Raw genomic sequence first — 27,008 nt, forward strand, 5'->3', positions numbered from 1 at the left:
TAAAGCCAAATGTGATTTTATTAGACACTTCAATACTGTGGCAGACACTCGCCATCTTGTAACGCTGACATTCAATGTTTTTTAATAAGTTAACGTTGATCTACCCTTAGTTTGTCCCTTTTTCCCCCGTGACGCCGACTGCAATGCTAACCGGGGGGTATGGGTGTCCCCTTGTTTACCTCGTTAGGGTCACAGTTTAGGGTGCAATTGCATTTGGCTATTGTGTGGAGATTCGCTTTATGGCAGTAACACAATAAACAAACGTTTTGTAAGCTGCAGACCTGAGCGTCGCTTCAAACGACATCCAATTGGAGCTGCTGCTGACCTAGAATTCATGATTCTTGTTTGAGAATATCCAGCTGACAGGCATTGGGTGACTACCAAGTGAGCAAACAACTGGTTTTGAGAACATCCTCCAAAAATGGACAGACTGCCCTCATTGACCCACAAAAAAATCTGTCCTTCATACACATCCTTGAATAATGAAATTAATAGTCATTTGGATGTGAATGGCGGAATCAGCTCAGAGAAAAGAAAACATTCAAGTGCAATCAAGTGTTCTGTTTGCAATAGTGTACCAGTGTCGACAATGTTTTCTTTGAAAATCCAAGGCACCCCAGCTGGCTGTTGGTAAAAGCTGAAAAAAAGGCTGTTTTTTTTTCTTAGTTTTTATCTTTTGAATAAAAATACTATCACTCTTTTCTTTGTCATGCACATAAATCCAAATACTCTTGGAAAATATAATATAAGAAAACTCTTATGTACAGTTTCTGATGTCCCAACACTTTCACGTACTGTACATGGTTCCCTACCTTTATTTGCTTCAAATGCAAGTCACATTTTTTGGAGCTAGAATTCTTAATGGTCACCTCCCAACCGAAGGTTTTTAAAACTATGTACAGCACGTACGCTCAGATGGGATGCCACCCACTCAAGCTCCGCCTTCGAACTCCGGATGCCCCTCCTCTTGGCCTCGTTATGAGGTAGCAGTTTATTTCCCAGTGCAAAGAAAGACAACTAAAAAAGGTCCACGGAGCTACGACGAGTCCGCCGCTAGTCGCTGGCTCTCCCCGTGGGGGGTGCGTGGGTCAGGCGAGTCTTTTAGGGAGTGTCTGTTGGATAGCAAGGATTGCCTGAGCTCGGGCTCGTACTCGCCCGGGCGTCCTCGGTTCGACAGCATCACCGGAGGGTGAAAAGAATCCTCCGGTGACGCGTAACCGGATGCCGGTCCTCCCGTTCTGCTTGCTGTGGAGGAAAAACAATACATTACATTTTCATAAATTAGTTTTTTCAGTATTTATAGTTTTAATTTATTTGCATTTTCTTCTTTTGACAGTTGAAGTCGATTTTGTTTCCCAGAATGGATCCTTCTACTCCTTTTATTTAAAACTTTTGTTTTAATATTGTGCTGCTGGCCGCAGTTGTCTCTAGGGCAGAAAGTTTTGGACACCTGTACTATGTGAAAGTAATAAAAACATTTAGACAAGAATAATAATATTTTGAGCAAGAAAGGGCAATTGCATCAAGCATTAAGATTACCACTGCATAAATAAATACACTTTACACACAATGAGTTCAATGAGTATTTTGTTCAATTCTTTCCTTCCATTGTGGTTAACATTTGGCCGTGTCCTTGGACAACGGTTTCATTTTCTCACATCGCCCATCTTTGGAACACATTTTCCCAGCCCCTGATGTACTGCATTATCTACTACTAGGCGAGCCCTCCTCGAGTGGACAAGTCAGGGCGTGTAATCAAGAGATTGGCAGCAGCACTCGCAACAATGTTGCACTGCGTGGTTCTGTCCAATCAACAGTGACTCCCAAAGACATAGTCTTCCACATGCATTCTCCGATCCCACCGAGTGTCTGCATGCTGTCTTTACCTTTTTTATCGTGCAGATTCGCCCGCAGCGCGTCGCCTTTGTCGGACAAGCCTTGCACGTCCTTTGGAATCCCGTTGCGGAGGGGGGGCGCGCGCTCATTGGCGTGACACTGCGAGTAGGGAGGAGGCGCAGGATGCTGTTGGTACTCGGTAAAACTTGCCGGGGCGAAGCTGTGTGCCTGATAGTCCGGGTCTTTGGAGTAGTGCTCGCTGCTCTCCAAACACTCTGTGCACAAGACCGCAGCATCAAAACCTGCAGGAACACAGAACATTGTGTTCTATGGCAACATGACCGCAAATCTTAAGAAAAGAAAGACTAGATTCCCACCTTCCCTCATAAAAAAAGTTTGTTTCTACTCTTTCATTTATGAACAGTTGGACATCATAAACAACAGTGTTTATACATGTTTGGTGGTGAATAAGTTAATTAAAACATGGGTGAGTAATAATAGGGAAGATGGCAGGCAGAAGAGTCTACCTGTCGAGTCGACGTGCCCATTTGCTTGTTGTCCACCAGCAGACTCAACGCGGATACACACGTCCTGCCGTTCTGACAAAGTACCCTGAGAGGACAGGTAACTCGGCACATCGGGAGGGACGATTGTCTCGTCTGCGGAAGAGCACGCGCGAGCATTGGAGCGTGTGGCTTTCGAACATCCTCTAATTTAACCCTTGAAGCAGGCTCTCACCTGTGTTTGTGACGCTGCAATCCTCACTTTTTTTCCTCGTCTGGTAGATGATGCACACCCACACCAGGGAGGTGACCACGATGCTCGTCACCACGGCGATGACGACGATCCCTACTGTGACCGTGTTCAGGCCCGGCGGCGGGGCGCAGGGGCCGCGGCGTCCAGTGACCAGCAGCTGACTGTGAGCGCGCTCCGTGCCCAGCGTGTTGGACATGAGGCAAGTGTAGCGGCCGGCGTCCTCCAGGGACGCGGCGCCGATGACCAACAAGTGGTTGCCGGGAGTGAAGTGATGACGGTCGGAAGGCTGCACGGGCTGGTCGTTGTGCAGCCACGTGATGCGGGGTGGGGGGCTTCCCAACGCCTTGCACTGCAGGGCCACCGTGTCACCCACCACCACGTTACGATCCTCAAGATCCTGCGCCAAGTGGGGGGTTTCTGCCAGGAAACATAGCTTGTGAAAACTCATGCATCAGTGACTTGCAATCAGGTGAGGCACAGCCTCTCACAATACAAATCTTTGAACATCTTCAGGATATGTTTTCATTGACCACAAAGAGGATTTCTCCTGAGACAAAGCCCCCCAGAGAACAATCATTTTAGTGTTTCCCCAGCAACTACACATTCTAGTGAATGGGACACAATACTCCGGGTGCGTGTGTGTGCTTGTGTCTCTCTTCGCACACCGAGAACTTCCCCTCACAGTGGGAAATACAGATTAAGAGATCTCACTTAACCCACTTCAGTGGTCCGTCCTTCCTCAATCAATCTTCTCTCACTCTCTCCGCTCCACCTCATTTTCTCCACCATCCATACCTTCCCGCCCCCCGGTCGCCGCACGCTCCTCCTTTCCCGGCTCATCTCGGGATCCCATTTTTCTTGCCGACATTTTTCCAGACGGGGGCCCCTCGAAGGCCGCCAAAACCCCCTCCGTGCCAACCCCCTTCTTTTCAAACCCAAACATCACAGATTCAGTCCATCAGCATAGCCGCTTGCGTCTATATTTTGCTTCATTTAGAGGATTAGCCTTCAGTTGCCACAGCCTCAAGTACATTCCTAATGGAAAGCACCACCCAGATCTCTTTTGAGAGCAACCTGATGAAAACAATTTCCCATTTGTTCTTTTCATTCCCATCAACAGAAGATCCTGGCTAAGGATGATCTTAGCGGGCTCGCTTTGGTTTGAACTCACAGCCGATAAACTGAGAGCACTCAGGCCTGCAGTGAAGCAGCCGTGACTGGTCTCCCCCACAGAGGGTGGAGGTGTAGTGGTGGGGGTTGTTTGGGAATGTCTAACAAACATCCCTCTGTGAGTTGCTCTCGCTCCCCCAACAATCCCCTTTGACCCTAAACGCTGACCTTTGACCCATGACCCAAAGCAAGGCCACAGCTGCTGAGGAAAGGAAAAATATAAAGCTGGTCATTCTACCGCTTCCCACATAGGAGCAGAGCTATTTATTCTCTTTGGAGATGTGGGAAAACTATCAGGCCCAACATGAACTCAATGGCTGCCAGGCCTTCCAGTCAAATTTGATTGGACATCTATAGCAGAGGGTGTGTAGGTCTTGTTTTTTGTGTGGACCGTTCCAGCACAGACAGTTTGTTGGCTCAAGTGCTACATTGGGCAAAATATGAGCACAAGTTAATTGATAGCTACTTACCGAGTACAGTCAATGTGGCGTTAGCAGACACAGTTCCCGCTGTGTTTTTGGCCGTGCAGCTGTAGACCCCCATGTCTTCCGGCTTGACGTCCATGATGAAAAACACGTCGTCGTGAGGCATGACGTGCATTCGGCGCTCGCGGGCAGCGGGGAAGTCGGTGCCGCCGTCCTTCTGCCAGGCAATCTGTGGTGCTGGGTGGCCCTCGGCGGCGCACTCCAACCTGGCGTTGTGGCCCGTTCGGATGGTGCTGTCCCTGGGGGTCTTCACGAAGGATGGAAGCACTGTGGACAAAGCAGAAAGCTTCAATCAATGGCGACGGAATTATACACAGGGGAACCTTTAAACACACAGATCACTACAAAATGAGAGATGAGAGAACAGCCAGAAAAGCTAGTGGTAGAGAAATGGCTTCTGTCATGGAGTCGAATTAGGTTGGTTACAAATAGCAAGACAGCAAAGAGTTTTTGTTTAAGTAGAAAAAGGAAAAAAAATGCTCCAAAAATACTGAACTTAATTGCCTTCATGTCAAATGGAACTCATTATAAGCAGATAAGTAAAATGTTGACAAGCGTTTTAATTGGTGCAAGTAATGTGATCACACACATGTGAACAGATTACCCATGGGCACATTTTTGCTCGAACGCCCAGTTTTTTTTTTCCTGGGAGTATTTTCTACTGGATAGTACTAGCAGGATTTACAGCTATAAGAACAAATAGGCAAATAAAAATCCTACCGATGACAATGAGACGGGCCTTGCTTGAGTAAGTGGAGCCTAAGTGGTTGGTGATGATGCACTGGTAACGGCCCTCGTGTGCGAACGTGACGTGCCGCAAGTGAAGGATAGTCGTGTACTCCATCACGTCCGTTCTGTCGGATGTGGCGCCTTGTTGTTGAGCACGCACGTGGGCGAAGTTCTCCGTCTCGGCGTTTCGGAGCAGCTCTTGGTCCTTGCGCCACGCAAAGGTCATCGGCGAAGAGCTGCTACTTGCGGCCGTGCAGGTGAGACGCACGTTGCTGCCCAGAACGGCGACGCTGGTTTCTGGCTGAGCAGTGATCTGGGGTTTGAGAAGGTCATCTAAACATAAAGAAAAGGCAACACAAAAGGAAAGAAAACATGAGAGAGGTTTAAATCAGCTTTTCATCAACAGTATTTTCTTTACTGCAGGAAGCACAATTTTTTTTGCAATGACATCTTGGTAGACAAATCATTTTCCTTGGCGATTATCCTCACAAGGGTCATATGGGTCCTGGAGCCTATCGCAGCCAGCATTGTCACATGGAGTCAAACATATTACTGTAAGGCGAACTTGCAAGTACTACTCACCACAGACAAAACTGCTGGGTGGAGCTTGAAATACACTGGTACCCTTAAGGCTGTCAGGGTGGGCGCAAGTGGCATTAACACCACTCTGTAAACCACGGGTCAGCAACCACTCAGGGAGGCCATGAAGCTGGCAATCACACAAGAAACTGTCGCTTTGGATTACACTGTGGAGAAGAGGCAATAACAGAAAACAGTAATTGTTTGAGAGATTATGCAAGTCAAAAGAAAATCGCAAAAATGTCTATAACTGTGATGAATATCTGCACTAAAATATGTGAAAAGTACTTACAGAGTTTTGATGTTCTTCATCTTAGTGAACGCATCAGGCTGGATGGAGCGGATAGCATTCTGGCCTAAATTCCTGTGGGGATACAGCAGCAAGTCAACGATAATCCTCAACCACATTTGTCACAGTCGTCATATACACAGCTTGGGATCTGACACAATCCAGGTGTGTAGGTTGAAGATGGCTGTGAAAAAGCTTATGGGAATTCTCAGCCCTCGTACAATGCACCATATGTTATACAGCTTTGTTCTTGCTCAGCAGCAGGAAACCAAAGGTCCTAGTTAAGTTTGTGGCAGCCAAACCAGAAAGAGGCACCTGGGCACTTGCAATAGCTTCTCCCTTCACATCACTGGTGTCAAAACCGAGGTTCGGGGACCAAATGTAGCCCACTATCAAAGCAAATCGTTCATTTTAAGATTTTGCAAAAGTCGAGACTTAAAACTGCAAAATGTCTGAACTTAGCATTTTCGATATTATCACTTTTCAGTAAACCCCCCCAAAACTTTTTGGAGCTATTTCCACTAAATACTCCAGTGGAGACTCCGGTATGGTGCAGAATTTTGAAGAAAAGAAAAAGAGAGAGAGCTGTGCTGACACCCCCACCTTTATATGCTAACTATTAAAGTCAGCCTCTCTTAACTGATCCCCCCACGAATAGTGAAGAAAACAAATACATTGTGGAATACTTACAGATGCTCCAAAGACTCTAGGCCAGCAAAGGCTTTCTTTGCCACGGACTTGATCTTGTTTCCAAACAGAGTTCTTCCATTTCCATAAATGAAGGATGTCGAAAGATGAAGAGTAAGAAAGTTTGGCGAGCGAATAGAGACAAGACAGAGAGAGTAGAACACAATTAGCAAAAGTTCATCTGATAAACGGATGGATTTGAAAAATTGAATTGTCTAGAGATTAGCCAAAAGGAAAGCTCTAGTTGTGTGTGTGTAAAAGTGATTTCTTTGTAGTTAAGTGAGCAGCCCATTGCCCGTCTCTTCACAGAATTACTTTTATCTTTAATGGTATCATACAGTATGACCGTACATATTTCAAAGGGGGATCAACACTACCATTAGAAAGGCTCAGACAGTTGCTGTTCTCTTATGGGGAGTCGTAATCCTCTTTTTCACCTATGTAGCTTTTTTGAGGAAGAGGAGGTACAGGTAGTTTGACTATTAGTGATAAAGTCACCATCACTAAAGACTGGTTTCTTTATCGCCCATGCATCCAAATTACTGTACATGTGGTTTATGTAACTCATATTTTTAGACGATGCGTAGCAATGTGTCATTAGTTATAAACTGACAAAGCAAGTTTGGGCGTGCCTGTGCTGACTTTGCTGGCTGTGCTTGATTTTGTTTTTCATCTTTTGCCTGTAGAAGCTTAACTCAACAGGCTTTGGATGCAGCTGTACACCTTCATTGACACTTGACAAAAGAGGTAGGGGTCAAAGTGGGGCGTGTGAGGCATTTGATTTTGATGACTGAATACAGCCCACAATTTCACCCTCTCTCTGGTCCCAACAACAGAAAGTGTAGAAGCAGGGGCAAGAAGAGCGCAGGCGTGGAGAAGAAATGAAACTAAGCCTATTGGGGTGCGAACCCCTGCCAGTGTGAAGAAAAGCCTTTTCTCTTCCTCTTTCTCCTTTAACAGTGAACACACTGGGAACCATCTTGGCTGGACATCATCTTTTCATCCAGCAGGCTGATTACTGGGCATTAGTGCTCAAAGCCAGGACCAACTCCATATCCATGGAGACTGCTTAAGTCATTTCTCTAAATTTTTACACTCAACTTCTTGCCAGGTTTAGAAAACTTAAGCATCCAACATGAAAATGTGAGAGCCTGATTTAAAAGTATAACTTTACTTTTAAATGTGTGTGGCAGCAAGTTTTTTTAATGAGATGACTGCTATTTTCTGTCTGGCCAAAACTAAAGTAAAGAATGAGAAAGAATAGAATGAGAATTAAAATTGAGGAAAGAAACTCACAGCTTGTTGAGGCTATCCAATCCTGCGAAGGCTCCGTTGGTATCTTCTATTGTGCCTGAAATGTCGTTATGGTCCAGCTCCCTGTAGAGAAAGAGAGAAAAGAGGGTAAGGATCAAAACACAGGAAGCGGGGAGGATGAGAAAAAGTTTTTCCGCCAACACCAAAGCCTTTCACAGACTTGGCAAAGCCTCCACTGGCAGTCATGGGTTGCCCCCTCACCGATTTTCTACCCAGATACACACACATACACACACCTGGCCAAAAGATCCCTCCCGCTGCTGTACTTTGCCAACAAGCACATTCTGTCCTTAGCAAAGCAGAGTAGTGTTGTAATGTGAGTGTTTACGTCACGAGCTGACAGCCACGGTGGGTCTGTTTGTCTGACAGCGGCAGGTACATTATAGCACAGCTAAAAGTCTTGATGTTCTTATACACCAAGCTTAGTTGGCTGGGCAGGAGGAAAATATAATTTGTAAAATAATGAATTCATTTTAGGAGTTCCTTATGACTGTCCCAATACTAACAACGCCAACTATGAAGGAAGGGAAGAAACACTGGTATAGAAAAAAACAACTTCTATACTAAATCATCTTTCATACTTGAGACCAACGACACGTCTTCACAATAACATATTACCTCTCCTTCCCGTTTTTGACAGCCCCCCCTATTGACCTTGTTCCCCCACTGGCCATCAAATAGGAGCTGCCAATTTCCTACACTTTCTGGCTGGCTGGATGTGAATGGCTGTTGGCTTGTTAAAGCAAGGCCAGTGGTGGGGGCTCAAAAGCAAAGGACCACGGTAGGAGAGAGTGGGGGCTGTACGATGGGCCAACAACTCCCGTGGCCGAATAAGGGGACATGCAGTCTTGTTTGGAGCTTTCACACCCCGCTGCAAGCTCCTGTTCCATGCCAACTCAGCCAACGACGCAGGCCCAATTAAAGCTCCCCCAGCTAAATTTCGAGGCCCAGTCTATGACCGCTCTCCCCTCCACTGATTAGATTAGGTCTGCCTCAAAGACACAGAGTGATGAACGAGTGCAATAAAATGGCAGATAAACTGTCAATGAATTAAAAGAATTCACTAACAGTTTATCTGCTTATCTGTTGTATGGGTTCCAAAGGAAGTGGGTGACAAACTGTTTTTTGAAGTAATAAAAAGACTAGAAAGTTGCCATAGAAACCGTGAACCAGAAACAATTTCTCTAAATAGGCTGGAATGTAAAGGTGAAGAAACTCTGAGCATGGAAACACCTCAGACCATCTCAGATCCGCGGCAGGCACTGCATACTTACAGTAAATATCACATAAACACCTCAGCTCACTACTTCTGAGCGGCACATCTTTGCCTTTTATGCGCAGGGGCAGCACATTTATGTGAGGGGTTGTTGAAAAGGATAGAGACTTGTTAATGGCAAATGATGGGGGGTACACTTACAGAATGCGTACAGCCCTCAGGCCTCTGAAGGCTCCCTCAGCGATGTGGCTTATTGAATTGTGTCCCAAGCGGAGGGTTTGGAGCTCCCCCAGCTCAGCCAGACTGCCTTCATCTAGACGGGTCAGGTTGTTATACGACAGATTCCTGGAAAGGGAAGGAATGAGTGAGACACACAACAAACAGAACCTTGGAGTCAAAGACAGTAAGGGGAGGGCAAAATTGTCCTGTCTGAGGTATGTAAGCAAAACAAACAAGGCAATATTCCTATTGCCACTGTCATTAAACCTTTTAGCCACATATGCTTGCTCATAAAAATCTCCCAGTTCCTGTGTTTTCTATGGCGTTCATGTGTTTTCTATGGTTTTCTAAAGTTTTAGCCATTCTTTTCCAAAGAATATTAAGACCACAACAAAGCGGTTGTAGACCATCCAAAAATTGAGAGCACTTCTAATGAGTAAAAATAAAACATAAAAAGTCTATCTTGAAATCCACTGTACACCAAAAAAAGTACAAGTTTTAGTCACATAGTTAAACTCGAAAGTAAAACCTTCGATCAATTGGCGTATTACTGTCTTAATGGGCCATTGTAGAACAGCCTGCCGCATCAGGGAGGGAAAAAAGACTTTTAATAAAGAATGAGCGACAGGATCAATAAACATATTGCTTCTGATTTGTGTAACACCAGGTTAAGAGTCGGGGTGCAATCTATCCTCGATATGTTTACAGGATGTGGCCCAAGGATATGAGCTTCAAACTATCTAACTCGTAATCTTGTCTAACTGTGACACATCAACAAATACAGAAACCCCGGGCTACCTCGCAGTTAGTAATGCCTCAGTTAAAGCAAAGCACTTTATATCAGTGAAATGACTTGTCATGTCAACAGAGAAGGAAAGGCTTTCAGGTAAGACCTTGCCCCTCAGTTGACAATGGCGGTACACGTGATTCTTCACTGTAATTACCACAAGACAACTTACAGAAAAACACCAAGATAAAAAAAATCCATACTTCAAAACCAGAAAAATTTTCATGATGGTACTTACAGTTCCCTCAGCTTCTGACAAAACTTCCAGCCATCAGGATTTATGCGGGTTATTGAGTTGTTACTGAGGAAAAGCTGCTGAAGTGAGGTCAGGCCATATAGTGAGCCACTATTCACCTCAGTCAGGCTGTTGTAGTCCAGGTGTCTGTATTAGAAACAATCAAGCAACATATACATTTGTCAAACAGATGTGCCGAACATCTTGACAAAGTTCATTTGAGGCTCCTACATGGTTGCAATTGTTTAGGTGGAAAATTACCGTATTTTCACGACTATAAGGCGCACCGCATTATAAGGCGCACCCTCAATGAATGACACATTTTATTTTTCCATATATAAAGCACACTGGATTATAAGGCGCCCTGTCTATTTTGGAGAAAATTTAGGACTTTTAAGTGTGCCTTATAGTCGTGAAAATACGGTAAGCTAAAACATTATGGAGATGTTGAGGAATGCTGCCAAAATCCATAAATAGTGTTTAATTTCGGATTAGTGAAAATTTACTTCACGTGTGTTGGCTTGTGCTATTGTCCTAGATAAGAGCAAGTCATTTTTGGTTGCATATACATACATTTTTGATAATGATGTGTGTTGCATTCAATGTGTTTCAAGTCTTCTTAAATATACTTACAGAACTTTCATCTTAGCAAGATCCCAGAAAGCGCCATCAGTCAACTTGCTAATGCTATTTCTTTGTAGTTTAAGCACTTCCAAGTTGGACAGACCCTTGAAAGTCAAACCTTCTACCTGGCGGATACGATTCCTGTTCAGTTCACTGAAGGTTGGAGAAACACACACAAACACAAAATATTGGATTGGATTTTGAATTATTTAAATACCAGACACACAGATTGGTTTCATCTGTCATGTGACAACAGTCAACCACAAAAAAACGATAATTTATCTCATATGTTGTTTAAAACTGAATTTTAAAAAAAGGAAGGGAACATATTGTTAGCCATGGTTCATAGTATGCCCTATACTATATTGCAGTGATGACTGTTTTGTTATAAGGCAGAATTCCATCTCAGGGGCCACACGCTGTAGCTTTACATTTGGAAAATTCAACTGTACTCACAGCTGGGTAAGCCTTGGGAGCTGGAATGCCCTCATTGGAATCTGGCTGACACGGTTTCGGCTCAATCTCAGGACCTGGAGTGTAGAGCCGAGATGGTCCAGTGCTCCCAGCTCCAATGTGTTGATCTTGTTGTTGCTGAGGTATCTGAGGACGGCCAAACACAGCTGCACACTCAATACTCACATACCGTCTGCTCATGCAAATGGTACAACTATGAAAACCATATGAAGAATGAACAGTAGGAAATAGTTTGGAAAATGATCGTGATGTTACCACGGACTCAACACTTAACTTGCATAACTGCATTTTTAGGTGTAACTTGATGTCCGACTAATACTTACAGATCTCTAATCTGGAGGCCAGAAGGAAAAGAGTGCCCTCGTAGCTCAGTGATGTCATTGTTGCTCAAGTCCAAGGTTTCCAAGGAAACCAGGTCTCTCATCCGTACGCCCTCAATGGTGCGGATTTTGTTATGATGTCTGGGAAATGACAAAAACAGACATTTCTTTCTTTAAAAAAACATACATACACCAATGTTACATTGGTTAAGTGTTATTTCAGATATTTAGAATCTGTAACCAGTAAACTGGTATTCATGGCCTGGATTATGACTGACTTTGTGTCACTTGGGAATTGGGGCCTATAGCAACTGACTAAGTGAGGCGCAGGTTATGTTATGGACAGCCAATCACATACGTCTTGCAAAGAACGATTTATTGCCACAATGACGGAGTCTTGCGTTAACCTAATATGCATATTTTATCATGTGAAACTGCACAATGCACATAAGAAAGCCAAAGGGGAGACAACCACTTAACCTATCTTCCCATTCAATCAAGCAATATTTTAGGACCAATTACATTCTCAGGGTCTTGTGCGCTAAAAGAGCCAAAGAAAGCAAAAAAAAGCAGGTGTTCCTCTAGTCAAACTGTCAAAACAAGGTCAGTTCTTCCTTCCTTTCTAGCCTTCAGCTAGCAGATGGACACACACAGTCATTTATTGGTGGGTGGGGGTTGGGGCATTTGGGGGTCACACCACATTGCCCACCTGAATAAACACATGCAGAAATGATTAAGGATGAACCATGCAAGCACACAACACAAATAGAAAACACACACGGACAGAGTAACACACAGTGGCTACTTGAAGCACATAGCATAGAGGGGAAGAAGTCGGGTAGGAGAAAAATGGGGGATAGTTAAGAAGTGAGGGAGGGTCAACAGCTGGTGACCTCTACTGGGAAAAACAGATCAGCCTCAGACTGGTGGAAGAGATTGACCTCTCTCGTTCGTTCCAGTTTCACCACACAAGGCCCCACCAAAGATTGCTCCCTCCCACGGTCCAAAATCCAGCTGTGCCTGAGAGAGATCGCTCAGCGTGTTTGAAGTCAGGACATACAATATTATCGCTTATAATAACTACACTGTCCGTCATTGGTGGCCATAATTATCATCCAGGCACTGAATAGTCTGATAAAGAGACGCTTGATTCACTTTTGTAGCTTTTGATGTCGAGGAGCTTGATTCATTCTTGCTTTTACAAAATACTTAATTCCAAATTTAATTAACACGGCCCACCAACCATATGACTGGGATGACTATGCATGTTTCTGGCACTTCTTTTGATGTATGAAATGCATCAGTGGTTTACACTACCAAGCTCATTCCTAAATTTCCAGTGTCATCTTTAAGGCCAATTAGTAGAAGCTGGGATTTCATGACAAAAGGAGAATTATTTGAAAATCCAATCATCCACCGACACATTTGATCTTCCATCCTAAACTGCATTAGCGGCTCCTTTTGAACTTGACATGGTGGACAATGTGTACAGTGAAAAAGTTCAGCTGCTTTATGAAATGGCACATATTTTTTCTTGCTGGCTTGTTAGCGTGTAAGTAATTGATCATGAGCTCATCAGATTAGTAATAAAGCACCTTATCACACGGTAAACATGCACTATCATGATGAACTTATCTATTCTGCGATTATTGACGATCGCCTTGGAAGATTGACAATGTGCATGAGACAAAAAGCCTTCAAATCAAATTATTCTTTTGGTACACTTTTTTTTTTACTAAACAGTGATGTCACCCTTATCTGACACATCACCCTTCCATTGCCTTACCCCTCCTCCTCCTCCCCAGCTTGCTGTTACCCATTTTACAGTAAGCTATGTGACGGACAGCTGCAGCTGCAAGTGCTTCAGTGGGCCTTCACTTCAGCTGCGTGGCTTTGTAGATATTTGACCCTCCCTCTAGCCTCTTTTCCTGTCAGGCCCAAAGGCCTTTCCTTGGCAACAGGCTTCAAGTCAGGCCAAAAAAAAGACCCCCTGATTATTTGGAGGTATGTTCGGCGATGGTTTGAGCCAATAAATACTTTCTGTTTGGTGTCAAAAATCCAATTTCACTATTGTAACTGGTAAACGTCAGCGAGTGGCACTGCACACATGCCAAGAATATCATTTAGAAATTGTTTTATATTGATGTAAAATTGGGACAGGAGGAATTATGAGATGCAAGCAGATGATTGAGAAGATTCCTGAAACGCTCAGCACTGAAACAGATATGGATGAGCAACAGTGAAATGGGAACCAGCATCTGCAGGTTATCAGGCGTGAAGAAAATTAAAGCTGTAACTCATGTGAGTAAAAGACTTGTTGGACCTAACAAATGAATGAGTCATAAGACTGTTTGATGATCATAAAATACAGAAAATCCATTAAAATTAAACATACAATGGCTAGTTTCTAAGTGCAAATATGTCATATGTCTCAAGAAAGTCAATAATCTCTGCTGCCGAACGATAACTATTAGCCTTAGGCACATCTGTGGCATGGCTGTAAACACATAGTTATTACACTGACATCCTTAATGGATAATCTTTGAAATGAAAAGTGTTGATATGTATTTAAATAATGTAAAGTATTATAGTAAGAGAACTGGCAAAGTACAGTACTTCCAGAGCCTATTAAACTATCCAGAAATAACTCAGCTCCATTGCAAAGGTTCAGACAGCAACATAGTTATGCAATTTTTACATTCTTAATATACTGCATACAAGCATACGGTCTGTATTTTGCATTGACCACAGCAAACCCCCCACCGTACAACTTTTATACAATGATCATTTTAATTGTAAATTGAATGTAGGCTCAGGATTTGGAGAGCGGAATGCATTAGCACAAGCTCTTCCCTCCCAAATAAGGTAAAAAAATCTTCAGGGAGATGCCAATGCAAGCAGTCCCTACAGGCAAGGAAGGTTTCACAACCCGTAGAAACCAAGTTAGAACTTAACACAAGCAGTCTGTTCACATGACACCAGTGGCTGGATAATAGGATTCTATTTTTTAATGTTAGAATCGTTCCCAAACAAGTCAAATGAAATGTTTTGGTTTTGTGATCCTGAGCCATTCTACTTTTATCAGATTGTCTGATATTGACACTGTTCTAAAACTGACATGTAAAAGCATTTGCATCCTTGACAGATGCCATGAGACTATTTCAAGAGCATTTCAAAGAGGCCAGTGGCCTAAGCATACAGTAACTAAGAGGCAGCTCATTCTGGTAGCAGATTTTAAGTGGGTCATACTCACAGGTAGAGCGCTACAATTTTAGAAGCAGTTTGTCCTAATTCTGGTATGGAGGTCAGTTCATTGTGGTCCAGCCGCCTGAAAAGTAATAAACATATTAGTCTTGAATCAGAATACTTTACAAATTAGCATTGACATTAGATGATGTTCGTTAAATTCAAGCAAATCATCTAAATATTTTAAATGGTGCAAGTCTAAAATAAAATTTAAAGTAATACACAAGTGACATTTGACGGGAAGAGTGTGACTGGCTGGTTGGCCAATCAATGTCAGCAGTGTGTACCCGTCTTGTGATGTAGCGCAGGGTGCAACCGAGCCAAGTCCTCTCATCGCCATATAAAATATTTACAAGCCAGCATTGCTGACAGTATCAGGTGGTGGATGCTTAATATAGAAAACCGCCACTTATTTTCAATCGGACTTCGTTCAAGGTAACACCTACGAGGAATCTGCTAGGAAGTGACAACCACAAATGATATCAAATTGACTGCACCACAAAAAAGCAACTCTAGCCCTCTGTTCCTTCTGCAAGGAAAAATATTTCACATTTCAGGAAGTTCTGGTCTAACAATTTCTCATGTGTGTTGTGTTTGTCCGGCATGCGTGGATACTTACAACTCTCGCAAATTGGTTAGGTGGTCAAACACTTCTAGATTGATAGCAATCAGCTTGTTGTAGCCAAGATTTCTGGAAAAAAAAACAGAAACACAGTATAATGAATTTGCAGTTAGAAGCCTAATTGAATTTCCAGAGCAAGTAAGTAGAGGCTTTTAATTTTGTTATTCATGGTCATTTCTATGTAGTATAATTAGAAACCTAATAAATTCCAACAAGACTAATTCAAAGGGAAAAGAAGACATAAAATCCAGTTGAATCCAGCAACCGGGGCTACATCAATACTATTACATGAGCGACTTTCTCTCCTTGAATAAACATGCTTTTCATCTGCACAATCAATTTGCACTTTAGTCAAACATTAGATTTAATAGCTTGCACTCAATTCACAGAGGATGAATGATTTGTTTAGCAATATAATTACAGACAGCACGAAAGGCAGACAAGTAGCTGCATGTTGGGCACTGACAAGCCAAAATCTGCAGTTCACAGTTAGCGTCCCATGTCCAATTCATCAAATTAATCTCAAGTAAAACCATTCCAATTTAAAGTACTATGTCAGACAAATATGAAGAGCTCTTGTTGGCAGAGCGATGGGTTCAGTGAGAGTAGTGTTTGTGTTTTCTGGTAGGGTTTGGCAAGTTGAGACAAAATGTTATTTTTCCATTATCTGAACCATTTAAGGAAGTTGCCTATTTATTGTGGCTCCCCAGTTTACCAACTACAAAGAGTTCCCTGAAAGTCCAATTTACTTCCTCAAAATCTCTGGACATACTTGTTCTGCATGTATTTTGATTTACAGCTGTTGCAGATGAACATGCCAAGGAACTTTCTATCAATGACAACAAGCAGAAACACTCATCCAGAGTTTCCAATTCCGGTAAGACATTTCAAACACTGCGTTTCGACACTGAATTTATCAACTGTTATTTATTTGGCCTTTTATGGCAACAGGAACACACACAAAGGATAAGAACCTGGATTCAATCAGAGTAATGGAAATCACAAGCCAGGAGCTCATCCGGACATCAAATGACCAACACGAATGTACGTTCCAGCAAACAGCTGAATAAATGATAGAGGATTTGGTGTTACCCGGTCGGGAAAGGAATTCCACTCTGGCTTGCTGGCTGTTTGTTTGGATTTTAAAATGAATATTTTTTTTATTTTTTTTGCTCAGGTAAGGTTGTGTAACATTATGGTCTTTCAAAAGCTGTCTTAGCTGCAGATGGCATAGTACAAAAAAAGCCAAACAAACCAGAATACAAAGGAATAAAAACTCAAATTCCTACTTTATGACTGGTACCCCCAATATCCAACTCATGAATTGTCACCAATGATGGTGACACCGACTACTAACCTAAAGGAATTATTACAGATCTCTCTTTATGATAGAGATTTTCTTTTCATTTTCTGAGCTTGGCTGCAGATACTGACCACATGCACCCATCTGTCTCTTTAGAATGGTGACAGGGTAACAGAAGATTATGTGACTGTACATTATGATTGTTTAATGGGGCACCTCCCTTTGTGGTTTAGATCACAAAATTGTTGTCCTATGAAACAGGAGGCAATTACCTCATTATGGTGAGGCTGAGTGGGGTAAAATGGCTGACTGGCAACTCTCCTTTTGGCCGTCGATACCTTGGAGGCATGTACAATATTTTGAAGTCGCACCCACGCATAGAAAATCGGAACAAGGCCACTCCGCTCTTCTGATATCACTAGGACTACTTATTTACTGATTATTTATTTGTTTGTTGTTGTTATTTGTGCACTAGGTGGTGAAAGCTTTGAATCTCATTATACTTGTATAATTTAGTGCCAAAGACAGCAGCAAACAAACACAACCAGTCTTCTGTCTGTGTATACGTCTGCATTTAGCCTTTTGTTGGCCGACTATAACATAACCTCAAAAGTGTGTTTATCTCTGCTTCATTCAGACTGTTTTATTTTCTTGCCTATCTGATAAGGTTTGTTGAAAATTTAACACCTTCTGTGTAAGAAAACTGTGATAACAGTAGTTTATATCCTTCTTTCTCCCCTCCATTGACTTGAAGGGGGAAATCAGTGGAAAGTGTGGCTAATGCCTTCCAGATAGTGCCCAAGCCTTTGTGTTCAAAAGATTTTACAGTGCAGAGATCAGATGCTTAAATGTCATTTCTGACTGATTCACAAGGAAAAAAACAAGATGCAATGTCAGTCCATATTAACCAGATGGGAAATCATGTATGGTTGTGAAAGGAGATGACACTGATATTTAAAATAGCAAACTAAAAGTGAAGTAAAAGCGGTTCTTCCATGATTTAACCAGATTGGGGGTGCAGATGGTTGTTTGTCTCTCTAGTTCATTGGCCTCACAGCTCTGGGGTCCTGGGTTCAAATCCAGGTCAGTCCACCTGCGTGGAGTTTGCATGTTCTCCCCAGGCCTGCGTGGGTGTTCTCCGGGTACTCCGGTTTTCTCCCACATTCCAAAAATATGCATGGTAGGACGATTTGACTTTAAATTGGTCCTAGGTATGGCTGTGAGTGCGAATGGCTGTCTGTCTGCTTGTGCCCTGCGACTGGCTGGTCACCAATACAGGGTGTCCTCCACCTCTGGCCCGAAGTCAGCTGGGATAGGCTCCAGCACCCCCATGACCCTAGTAAGGATAAAGCGGTTCAGAAAATGAATGAATCGTCCATCCAAATTTTGAACCTCTTATCTTGTAAGGACATTTAAAAAGGAAGTCGAGAGCTTATTGATTATGACTTGATACCTATGTGATTAAAACCCGTAAGTCTGCCAAATGAGTTTATTGCTTGTGACTCATTACTTGTGCGGGTGGTTAGTTATAGTCCAGTTAATCTCATAGTGGAGGTCACAATTTGTCATTTTTAGTGGCCAAGCTGCTGGAAACATATGTGGCTAATTGAAGACATCAGAATCAAACTTGCCCAGTGAAGTAATCTTTCAGAGTGAAAACATTAAATAAACAAATGACTTTCTGACAAGACAAAGATAAAGGAAAATGGCACTGCGCTTTGTTGCTTATTTGGCAATTACACTTTTAAAATCTTTGAGGAAAAAAAAAGATAAGCTATGTGTGAGAAAAGAGGGATCACAGAAAACGGGGAGTATAAAGGATGAGGTCATAAGATGACAAGATGCTTGTTAAGTCAGCAGACTCTCTGGGAGGGTATAAGAGGGTTGCTCGATAGGAAAAACAATCGCACTTTAAACTCTTACTCTGTCCAGGATCCCCATTGTTCTAACATCCAAACACTTAACAGATGTACAGAATTATTAAATGATTCAGTAACGAAATCTACTTTGGGGAAAGACTTTAGGAGAGGAAAATATTTTTTTTACAACACAAAACACATTTTATTCCATTTACAGGATTCCGGTAGAAGTTAAATTGCCCATTATCTGCATATCTATGTATATCAGTGTAGCTGTCCCATCGCGGAAAACAAAAATACATATTTGTTTTAAATGGATGTTTTCCATGACTTGTGTATTTCCAATTACTACCAGTTTTACTTGGAATCACCTGGAAACTAAAAGTAAAGAACAGCTGATAAAATGACAGCCAAAGATAACATCACCAAAACTCTCCTTGATGCTCATACAGTCACTTTAAAATATCTGCCAGGGAGCACGCAAGGGACACAGCAAGGGAAACTATGGCAATAAACAAACTTGGTATATAATCACTCTCAATACCACAGGATTACAATGTGGCCTAGTGTGAAATTGCCCTGAAACCACAAGGGTTATAGGCCCTGCTGTGAGTGCTGCTGTTGTTGCTATGTTCACTGAAATGTTCATCAAGCATGTCTGCATTTATCTGTTGTCCTGATTATTCACCTCGACTGTAAATGCTCCAAGGTAGCCGGGGAGAAAGTGATGGAACTTATAAAAGACCCCAAAATAAAACCATTTCTGATGAATTGGCATTCAAGTAATGCAAATTTGTCTATGTTTTCTGCCCACTGACAGAACTTTCACTAACAAATGAGACATCCTCTCAACTATCACCCTAGAAGAATGATGATCTGAAGTCCCACCCTGTGGCCTCCAGTCCTAACCACCCACATTTAAGGAAACCACCAACACAATTTCCTGAGGACAAAGACTAAAGGTAACTGTTAAAGATGCTGTATACCAGGGGTGACCAACTCTGGTCCTCGAGGGCCCCTATCCAGTATGTTTTCCATATCCCACTCCATCAACAAACTTGAATCATATGATTAATTCATCAGCAAGCTGTCCAGAAGCTTGATTACAATCCTGATTACTTCATCCATTAATTAATGGTAGACCTCAGGGACCAGAGTTGGGCACCCCTGGTGTATACAATACTAATAGGTCTAATCTGTGATGTTTGGGGCCATAGTAAGCAGCAGCAGACCATGTCAAGCACATTAGGGAACTTGGGAAATGCTGGGCTACAAAGCAGATCATTCAGTGTTTGACTTTTATTGGTTTTAGTTTAGACTGTCTTTAAGCTGCTTTTGCTGGAGTATAGTAGTGAACACTGGAAACCACAATAAAATACTTCAAAACGGTGCTTTGTGAACGTAACAAAGTATATTTTCATAGGAAAAATGTGGAAAAATCAAACAGACACTGCATATGGGATTTATTGCTGGGCCATTACCGATATCACGGTCAAAATTAATAATACTCATGCTTTTTCTTATTTACTTAAATTCAATTATGGGGGTGGCGCTGTGAGCAAAGTGCTTTTTATGCACATTACTGTGGCTGAAAATAAGATGAGATGCAATATGTGTCTGTGTATGGGAGGAAACCTGCTTTTAATGTACTGCTCTAGAAAACTAAACGTGACAACAAAGACTTTAAGGAGGAATTTAAATGGATGCAGAGACCTCTTACAGGGTCAGTTTTATAACAGTTTTGATAACCACTTTCTAGAAGACTGAGACTCACTAGGAGACTCTTGACTATTGTTAAGTCTCCTTTACTCCAAATGCTGTCATCAGATGACATGGCTGCTGCTAAAAGGGCATGCATACATCCAGCATATAACCCCAAACCCTCAGAATTTACACCCAATAATATTTGGAAATTTTACCCACCAAGGATTATACACTGTAATCCCAGTTGATGAGACTGTATCAGGATTATCAGAAGATTTACAGGACAGGGCAATCACTCACGACAAACCAAAATCTATTGTCACCTGGTTGGTAAACTACCTTGTTTGTAGGAAGTGAGAAGGTGAAGTTTGTGTTACCTGCAATATTTAATGTGCTTGCTCTGTATGGAATGTAACATGTTCGCATTACGATTGTTCTAATTAGTTTCATTCATTCATTCATCTTCCATACCGCCCATCCTCGAAGGGTTGCGGGTGTTGCTGGAGCCTAGCCAGCTGTCTATGCCAGTCAGTCGTAGGACACACTGAGAGACCACAGTCCCAATCATACCGCCACCAGCGGGAATCGAGCCCACGCTTGCCCACACCGAAATCAGGCGAGTGAACCTCTACACCATGAGGTGGCTGGTCTAATTTGTAATCAAATATAACTTCACTTTGTTCTTGCATGTTTCTTACAGAAGCATCAAGCATCACGTTTCTTCTATTCTTAGAAAGTCCATGCAATATCTTTTGTAAGTATTGGAATTATGATTTCCTGATATTCTCTCCAAGGCAAAGTAGTTAATTTACCAAGGACTATGTTTTGGCAGGTAAAAACTGTGTCCTTGATTAAGTCTTTGTGGTTAGTTCACATAATAAGGGCTCATTCAAGAAGAGAGTTGTTCTCTCGGGGTTGCCTGTCAACATCTGACAATCTCATGTGGAGAAATATGCAAGTTGTGGTTGTAAACTATAATTTACAGCTTGTTTTCCTCTAGATCACAAATCTTGGAAAGAAAGAGGGTGAAAGAGAACACTCTGGTAAGTACTTTTTTAGACAAACCAAATAGAGCTGTTATAATGTGTCAATAGAAGCACCTTCTGTAAAGATAATCAAAATAATGTTTCCATGCAATAAATACATGCAGGACTGTGTGGGCATTGAAGCAGCAAAGTACATTGGCTGTTTTTCCACATTTTTAAGAAGGCTTTCAAAATACTGAACGTGTCAAAAACAGGGAAAGGGATTTAGTGCCTCATTAACCGCGATGAGCACAGCAATTGACAAAGACCAGATAATGGCAGTGTATCATAAAGTTCCCATCATAGGCATTTTATTTAGTTTAATGTAAAAACTAAGTTGTGAGTGATATGTTGAAATGTAAAGGGGGTGTTTAGTACGTGATAACATCCCCAGTCTAGATTTTAAATGGGCATTTATTTTATAAATAAACCATGAGTTATATTATGTAAAGAAATACAAGTTCAGTGAATTTATAGTAATTGAAGGCTTGCACATAAATTGCAATTCCGGGTCAAGAGATCCTAATGTCTTGATGAAACAACGCCCACCTATTTTGGGATTTTGTTGACAGCTGCCTACCTGGAAAAAAAGTCAACTATATTTTATTCTAAAGGAATAAAATAGAGTACAGTTCTTCTCCAGTTGATAAATAACGTTCACTCTTGAATCATTCAATTAAAAAAGTATAGGTTCTGATTATTTAAATCATCTGAGATCTGTTTTTTATATAGATCTAAAACATCATGAACAACACATCCCCCCAATACTTAAAAAAAGCAAAGTCAAACTCTGACATTCAGCTTACCTCCATGTATTGAACTAAATATATTCATCTTACTATTAAATGTGCAAAACAGAGGCCATAAAGTGGTACTACTGTGTTATACAGTAACAGGTGCTTGCTATGCCGCAGGGTTAAATTGTATTTAGCATGCAACTTCATGCAAAATTGAAGATTTCTGCGTGTAGTTGTAATTGAAGTTAGAATCAAATCATTTGAAAGGAATAAAGTCACTTTAATGTAGATTTACTTACAAGGAAACTGTCCAGATAGGCAAATCAACAGGCATCCCCGTCAACTCCAGATTGCTACAGTCCACGGAATCTCCACTGCAGGTGCAGTTTTGGGCACACTGCGACTCGGAACTCGATCCAAGAGTGACAAAAAGTTCGATTGAAAAAAATAAATAAAAAACACTACGAGAAGATCCCAAACATCCCCAGGACGCCGCCATTTTGTATCCAGTTTTAGGAGCGCAGCCGCTGAGTTCTCCTCTCGAACCCGCAAACTGAATTATTCGTCAAGCTTCGTTCAGATTGATGGAACACAGTCTAAAGCATGTTCAACTTTTTGTTTAAAGTCCCCTCGATAGCAGATACACAAGTGAGAGAATAGAAGTCATTTAGGAACTGAGGTGCAACTTTATCTTCGATTTCCGACGTGCGCTTCGAATCAAAGTTGATTCACAGGTTGTTCAGAAACAGGTCAGTATTGCATTTCCACTCCATTCTTGCAATCAAGCGACTATATAACATTAAACGTCACATTCTCTGCTTGACCACGAAGTTTGTGACATGTTTGCAAAGGTGATCTAAAAATAAAAACCTTTAAAGGGCACAGCGTGACTGTAAACTTAGCGTAAACAGTGAGACTTATTATGAATGTAGTTCAACGTCCATCCCAAAGTTAAAAACGATCCAAAAACTTTGTCCACCGTAAAATGACTCCAGTGTTCCTCTCAAAAAGATCGAGGAATAGAATCCAGATCTCAGTCCGTTTAAATCCAACTTTAAAAAAAGGACCCCAAACTCCGAGAGAGAACTCAAATCAGAACGTTAACACTTGGGAGACTGCAGCCACAAAATCCGATTTATAGTAATGGATCAGAAAAAAAACCCATTCCCCTCCTTTTGACCGTGTACCGCCACCATGAGTTTTGTCCTCTGGTATACTTTTCCTTTTTTTTCTGGTTAAGTCGGTGTGGTCCCACGTTGGAAGCACAACAGTGATTCCAAGAGCCTCCCCCAACTCGCTGTAATTTGCTGTTTGTAAATGACGTGTAACGACGCTTTTCGCCGATTGGTTCGTTCGTGCTTTCCACGCACGGCCGAGTTGGAGCGTTTTTCAGCCGCTGTCAGTCAGCAGTGTCGAGGCCCGCCCGAGTTTCCCACCCCGGGGTGTGAAACCTCAAACACCGCCTCTTCTCCAACACTCTCGCTCTTCCTTAAAGGGACCGCCGGCTTTGGATATGGCCGACATCTAGTAGTACTCCTCATCGCTTTCCAACAAGCCATAATCACAAGATTACGTTGTAATTTGGTGTCAAATAAATGATCCAGGGCAGCCCGACGGATGAGTGGTTAGCGTGTTGGCCTTACAGTGGGGGACCTGGGTTCAAATCCAGGTCGGTCCATCTGTGTGGAGTTTGCATGTTTTCACTGGGCCTGCGTGGGTTTTCCCCGGGTACTCCGGTTTCCTCCCACATTCCAAAGACATGCATGGTAGGCTGATTGGACACTCTAAATTGCCCCTAGGTATGAGTGTGAGTGTGAATGGTTGTTTGTCTCCTCGTGCCCTGCGATTGGCTGGACAGCAATTCAGGGTGTCCCCCACCTCTGGCCCGAAGTCAGCTGGGATAGGCTCCAGCACCCTCCGCGACCCTAGTGAGAGAAAATGAGATGAGATAAATGATCCAATCAAACATAACTGAAGGTGCCAAATGAGGAAGATTGTTTTGGTTTAGGAAGTAGAAGTACATATGTATTTATGTTGTTGACTACTTATTTGATGATGATTTATTATTACTTATTTGTTTGTTTGTTGTTATTTGTGCACTTCCCTATTTATTTATGTTGTTGAGTACTTATTTATTTTTTATTCATTCGTTTTCTGAACTCCTTTATCTTCACTAGGATCCCGGGGGTGCTGGAGCCTATCTAAGCCAGCTATTGGCAGTAGGTGGGCGACACCCCGAATTGGTTGCCAGCCAATCGCAGGGCACAAGGAGACAGACAACCTTTCACCCTCACTCTCAACTCAGGCTTCCTACACCAATATCAGGTAAAGGAACAGTACGAATACAGTGTTACCATTACCATTTAGGTAACTGCCCCAAATATAGACGATTTATATACAATACGTATATTACAATATATATTACCTGCTACATATGAGGTGATATTACAAATAGTTGGGATTTTATGGGACTTTGGTCTGCACTGAACAGCATCCAAATGGCGAAAAATTACTGTTCTTATAACTGACCATTCTAATGCTGACATGCTTCAGCACTGCACTTTGTATATACTTTAGTTTTTCTTCATTTTTCTTACTTATGCATTGTTCTGTGTCAAGTTATTATGTGATATCAATAGATGGAAAGATCTCTCATTTAATGTGTGTCAATAATAATGGATTATAAGCATAGTTTTAAAATCTCAAATTGTCCATACCCTGTTATGTGAGTAAGGTAAAACTGCAATAAATCAGTTTTCCTGTCAGACTCCTTGCCCACAAATATTTTTCTCCTCTTCTAACATTCTATCAGGGATTGATGGGTTGGTTGACTGCGCAAGGGAATGGGTGTTTGTTTTGTGTTAGGAGCAGACCCACATTTCATTGCTATTCATCATACTTGCAGAAACATGGATATTCACACCTGCAGCACTTTAGGCTGTTCAGTGGTATGGTCCCTTGTTTCCAAAGAATGAAGATGGTTTCAGATTCCATTGAGCACAGTGGACAAGAGGTGAGGCTTCATATCTTCCATAAGACTCAGGCTACATTTCTAGCAATGAGGGAGGGACATGATGTGGTGTGGAGTGCAATTGTTTTTGAATGACAACAACTTTCACTATTTAAAAAAATCATCAAATATTAAACATCCACACACTTGACACTCCTTTTTTATTGAGATTCCATGCACACACGCATGCAGAGAGGCGCATTTCAGAGCCAGCTTGGCCGCCGAGAGCTTTGCAGAACAGGTTTATTTGCATACACGATTGCAATCTAATAAAAAATTGCACAAATAACCTCAACAAAGAGACACTCCTATTTTGACATATCTTTTGCAAAATGACTGAAGTGGCTCTATAAACCTTCTAGCAATGCAAATTGACTTAAATTTGATGGGAAAACATCACACTGTCTTTTCTCACAAGCATTTAAGCACTAATTTAAGAATTAGTGTTGTTTTCTACATAATATTAAATGCACAGAACTTGTATTGTTGATATATTTTTCACATTGTTAGTTTTGATTTGAAACACAAGAAGAGGTCTTCAATGGCAGTTGTCTCATTGAGGCAGTATTTGTATAGAACAGATGGATCAGAAACTTTGGAATCTATTTATAGGGTGTGATTTATTTGGTGTGTTATTGGCTTTTAATATCTTAGCAGAGAAATAACTAACCTAATCTAGTAGGCCACTAGGTGAAATATCTGATCATTATACAGCTCTGCACTCTTCACTAATAAAATACTATATTTTAGATCAATAGACCATGTAAATTGTGTCACCATACTGGCTCATTTTGTAGTTTTGCCCCTAAATTCATTGCGCAATTCAGTAGCACTATACAACCTTATGACTTATTTGCCCTAAATCTCAGACTTGACACCGTCTTGAAGTGATTGTTACAGATTTATGACCTTTGTGGGCCCTGCAAAGAATTTACATGGAAAGGATTGCATTAACAACATCTGCTACCATAACTTTTTTCTCTCCGCTCACGGACACCACTGGCTTTTGTATTGCTGTGTGAAATTGTGACTGATGAGCTGAGTGGACTCGGGTCTTCCATGACACTGTCCAGTGAAAAGTTAATGACTGTACCAGATGAGCCCTTGAAACTTTTTTTAATGGTAGTTCTTGACACCAACCATATTGTTGTTTTCATAACTGACTATTTTTAGACTGAAGTCTTCTGTGGAAAGTTGGCATAAAAGGCTATATGCAACTCAGGTGCATGATTTTTTTTGAGGGACAGCCAGAGAGACATCACGTTGTTGGGTAGATGGTTGATGGATGTGTATGGTCTAAGGAGGATTCATCATGCTTGTCTCTCTGGAATCTTCAAAGATAACAAACCATCTGCTGCAGCGATTCATCAACAATAAGATGGAGAGGCGTGAAAACTTAGCCAACTGGCCATACTGGGACTGGATGTCTAAAGGGTCTTGCAGCAGTTTGGGGATGCTTTGCTAATAGGGAGTAGAACACCGTTCTGATGGTACTATACTGACTACTAAGACGCAATGCACATGTATTGAGAAAGGTAGATTGATTTATACTAGAAAAAAATGTCAATATCGCACTCATGGGATTGAAATATAAAGTAATCACTGTGTACAGTACATCCATAGAGTAAATCTGTAGGGATACAATGAAAAACAGCACAATGCCCAATGCTAAGGACATCTGTTGCACAGTTTTGAGGTCTTTGGTTTGAATCTGGGTAGTGGCCACCGTGTGTGGGATGTACACGTTTTATTTGTACTGGGCTGCATCTGTTATTTTTCAAC

At 41.9% G+C, this 27,008-nt stretch overlaps 1 protein-coding gene and 2 long non-coding RNA genes across 4 annotated transcripts in view; 2 read left to right on the top strand and 1 right to left on the bottom strand.

Moving 5' to 3' along the window:
* lrig1 (leucine-rich repeats and immunoglobulin-like domains 1) lies at window positions 1-23,433 on the bottom strand. 2 transcript variants are annotated; one of them, XM_077602265.1, is made up of 18 exons: window positions 22,516-23,433; window positions 15,586-15,657; window positions 14,974-15,048; window positions 11,724-11,861; window positions 11,383-11,526; window positions 10,936-11,079; window positions 10,306-10,449; window positions 9,263-9,406; window positions 7,828-7,908; window positions 6,535-6,606; window positions 5,848-5,919; window positions 5,559-5,722; window positions 4,968-5,309; window positions 4,233-4,514; window positions 2,575-3,009; window positions 2,364-2,495; window positions 1,887-2,111; window positions 1-1,245 (listed from the first exon to the last, which is right to left on the bottom strand). In XM_077602265.1, exons 1-18 carry the CDS (start codon window positions 22,713-22,715, stop codon window positions 1,037-1,039), a joined length of 3,075 nt encoding a protein of 1,024 aa, XP_077458391.1. In that variant the 5' UTR covers window positions 22,716-23,433; the 3' UTR covers window positions 1-1,036. The 2 variants fall into 2 exon arrangements, with proteins under 2 accessions (XP_077458391.1, XP_077458390.1); XM_077602264.1 differs by having other exon boundaries at window positions 1,887-2,138.
* On the top strand, window positions 12,416-21,094 carry LOC144075343 (uncharacterized). Its single transcript, XR_013300542.1, has 5 exons — window positions 12,416-14,021; window positions 16,388-16,465; window positions 16,540-16,632; window positions 19,571-19,712; window positions 20,941-21,094. It is a non-coding gene; the product is annotated as an uncharacterized LOC144075343 (long non-coding RNA).
* Window positions 21,131-27,008, top strand: part of LOC144075342 (uncharacterized) — a 25,787-nt gene continuing 19,909 nt past the window's right edge. The window contains exons 1-3 of the long non-coding RNA XR_013300541.1: window positions 21,131-21,497; window positions 24,394-24,541; window positions 25,122-25,229. This is a non-coding gene — a long non-coding RNA (uncharacterized LOC144075342). The remainder of the gene's footprint in view (window positions 21,498-24,393; window positions 24,542-25,121; window positions 25,230-27,008) is intronic.

This window comes from Stigmatopora argus, chromosome 6 (genome assembly GCF_051989625.1).
Source record: "Stigmatopora argus isolate UIUO_Sarg chromosome 6, RoL_Sarg_1.0, whole genome shotgun sequence".
NCBI lineage: Eukaryota > Metazoa > Chordata > Actinopteri > Syngnathiformes > Syngnathidae > Stigmatopora > Stigmatopora argus.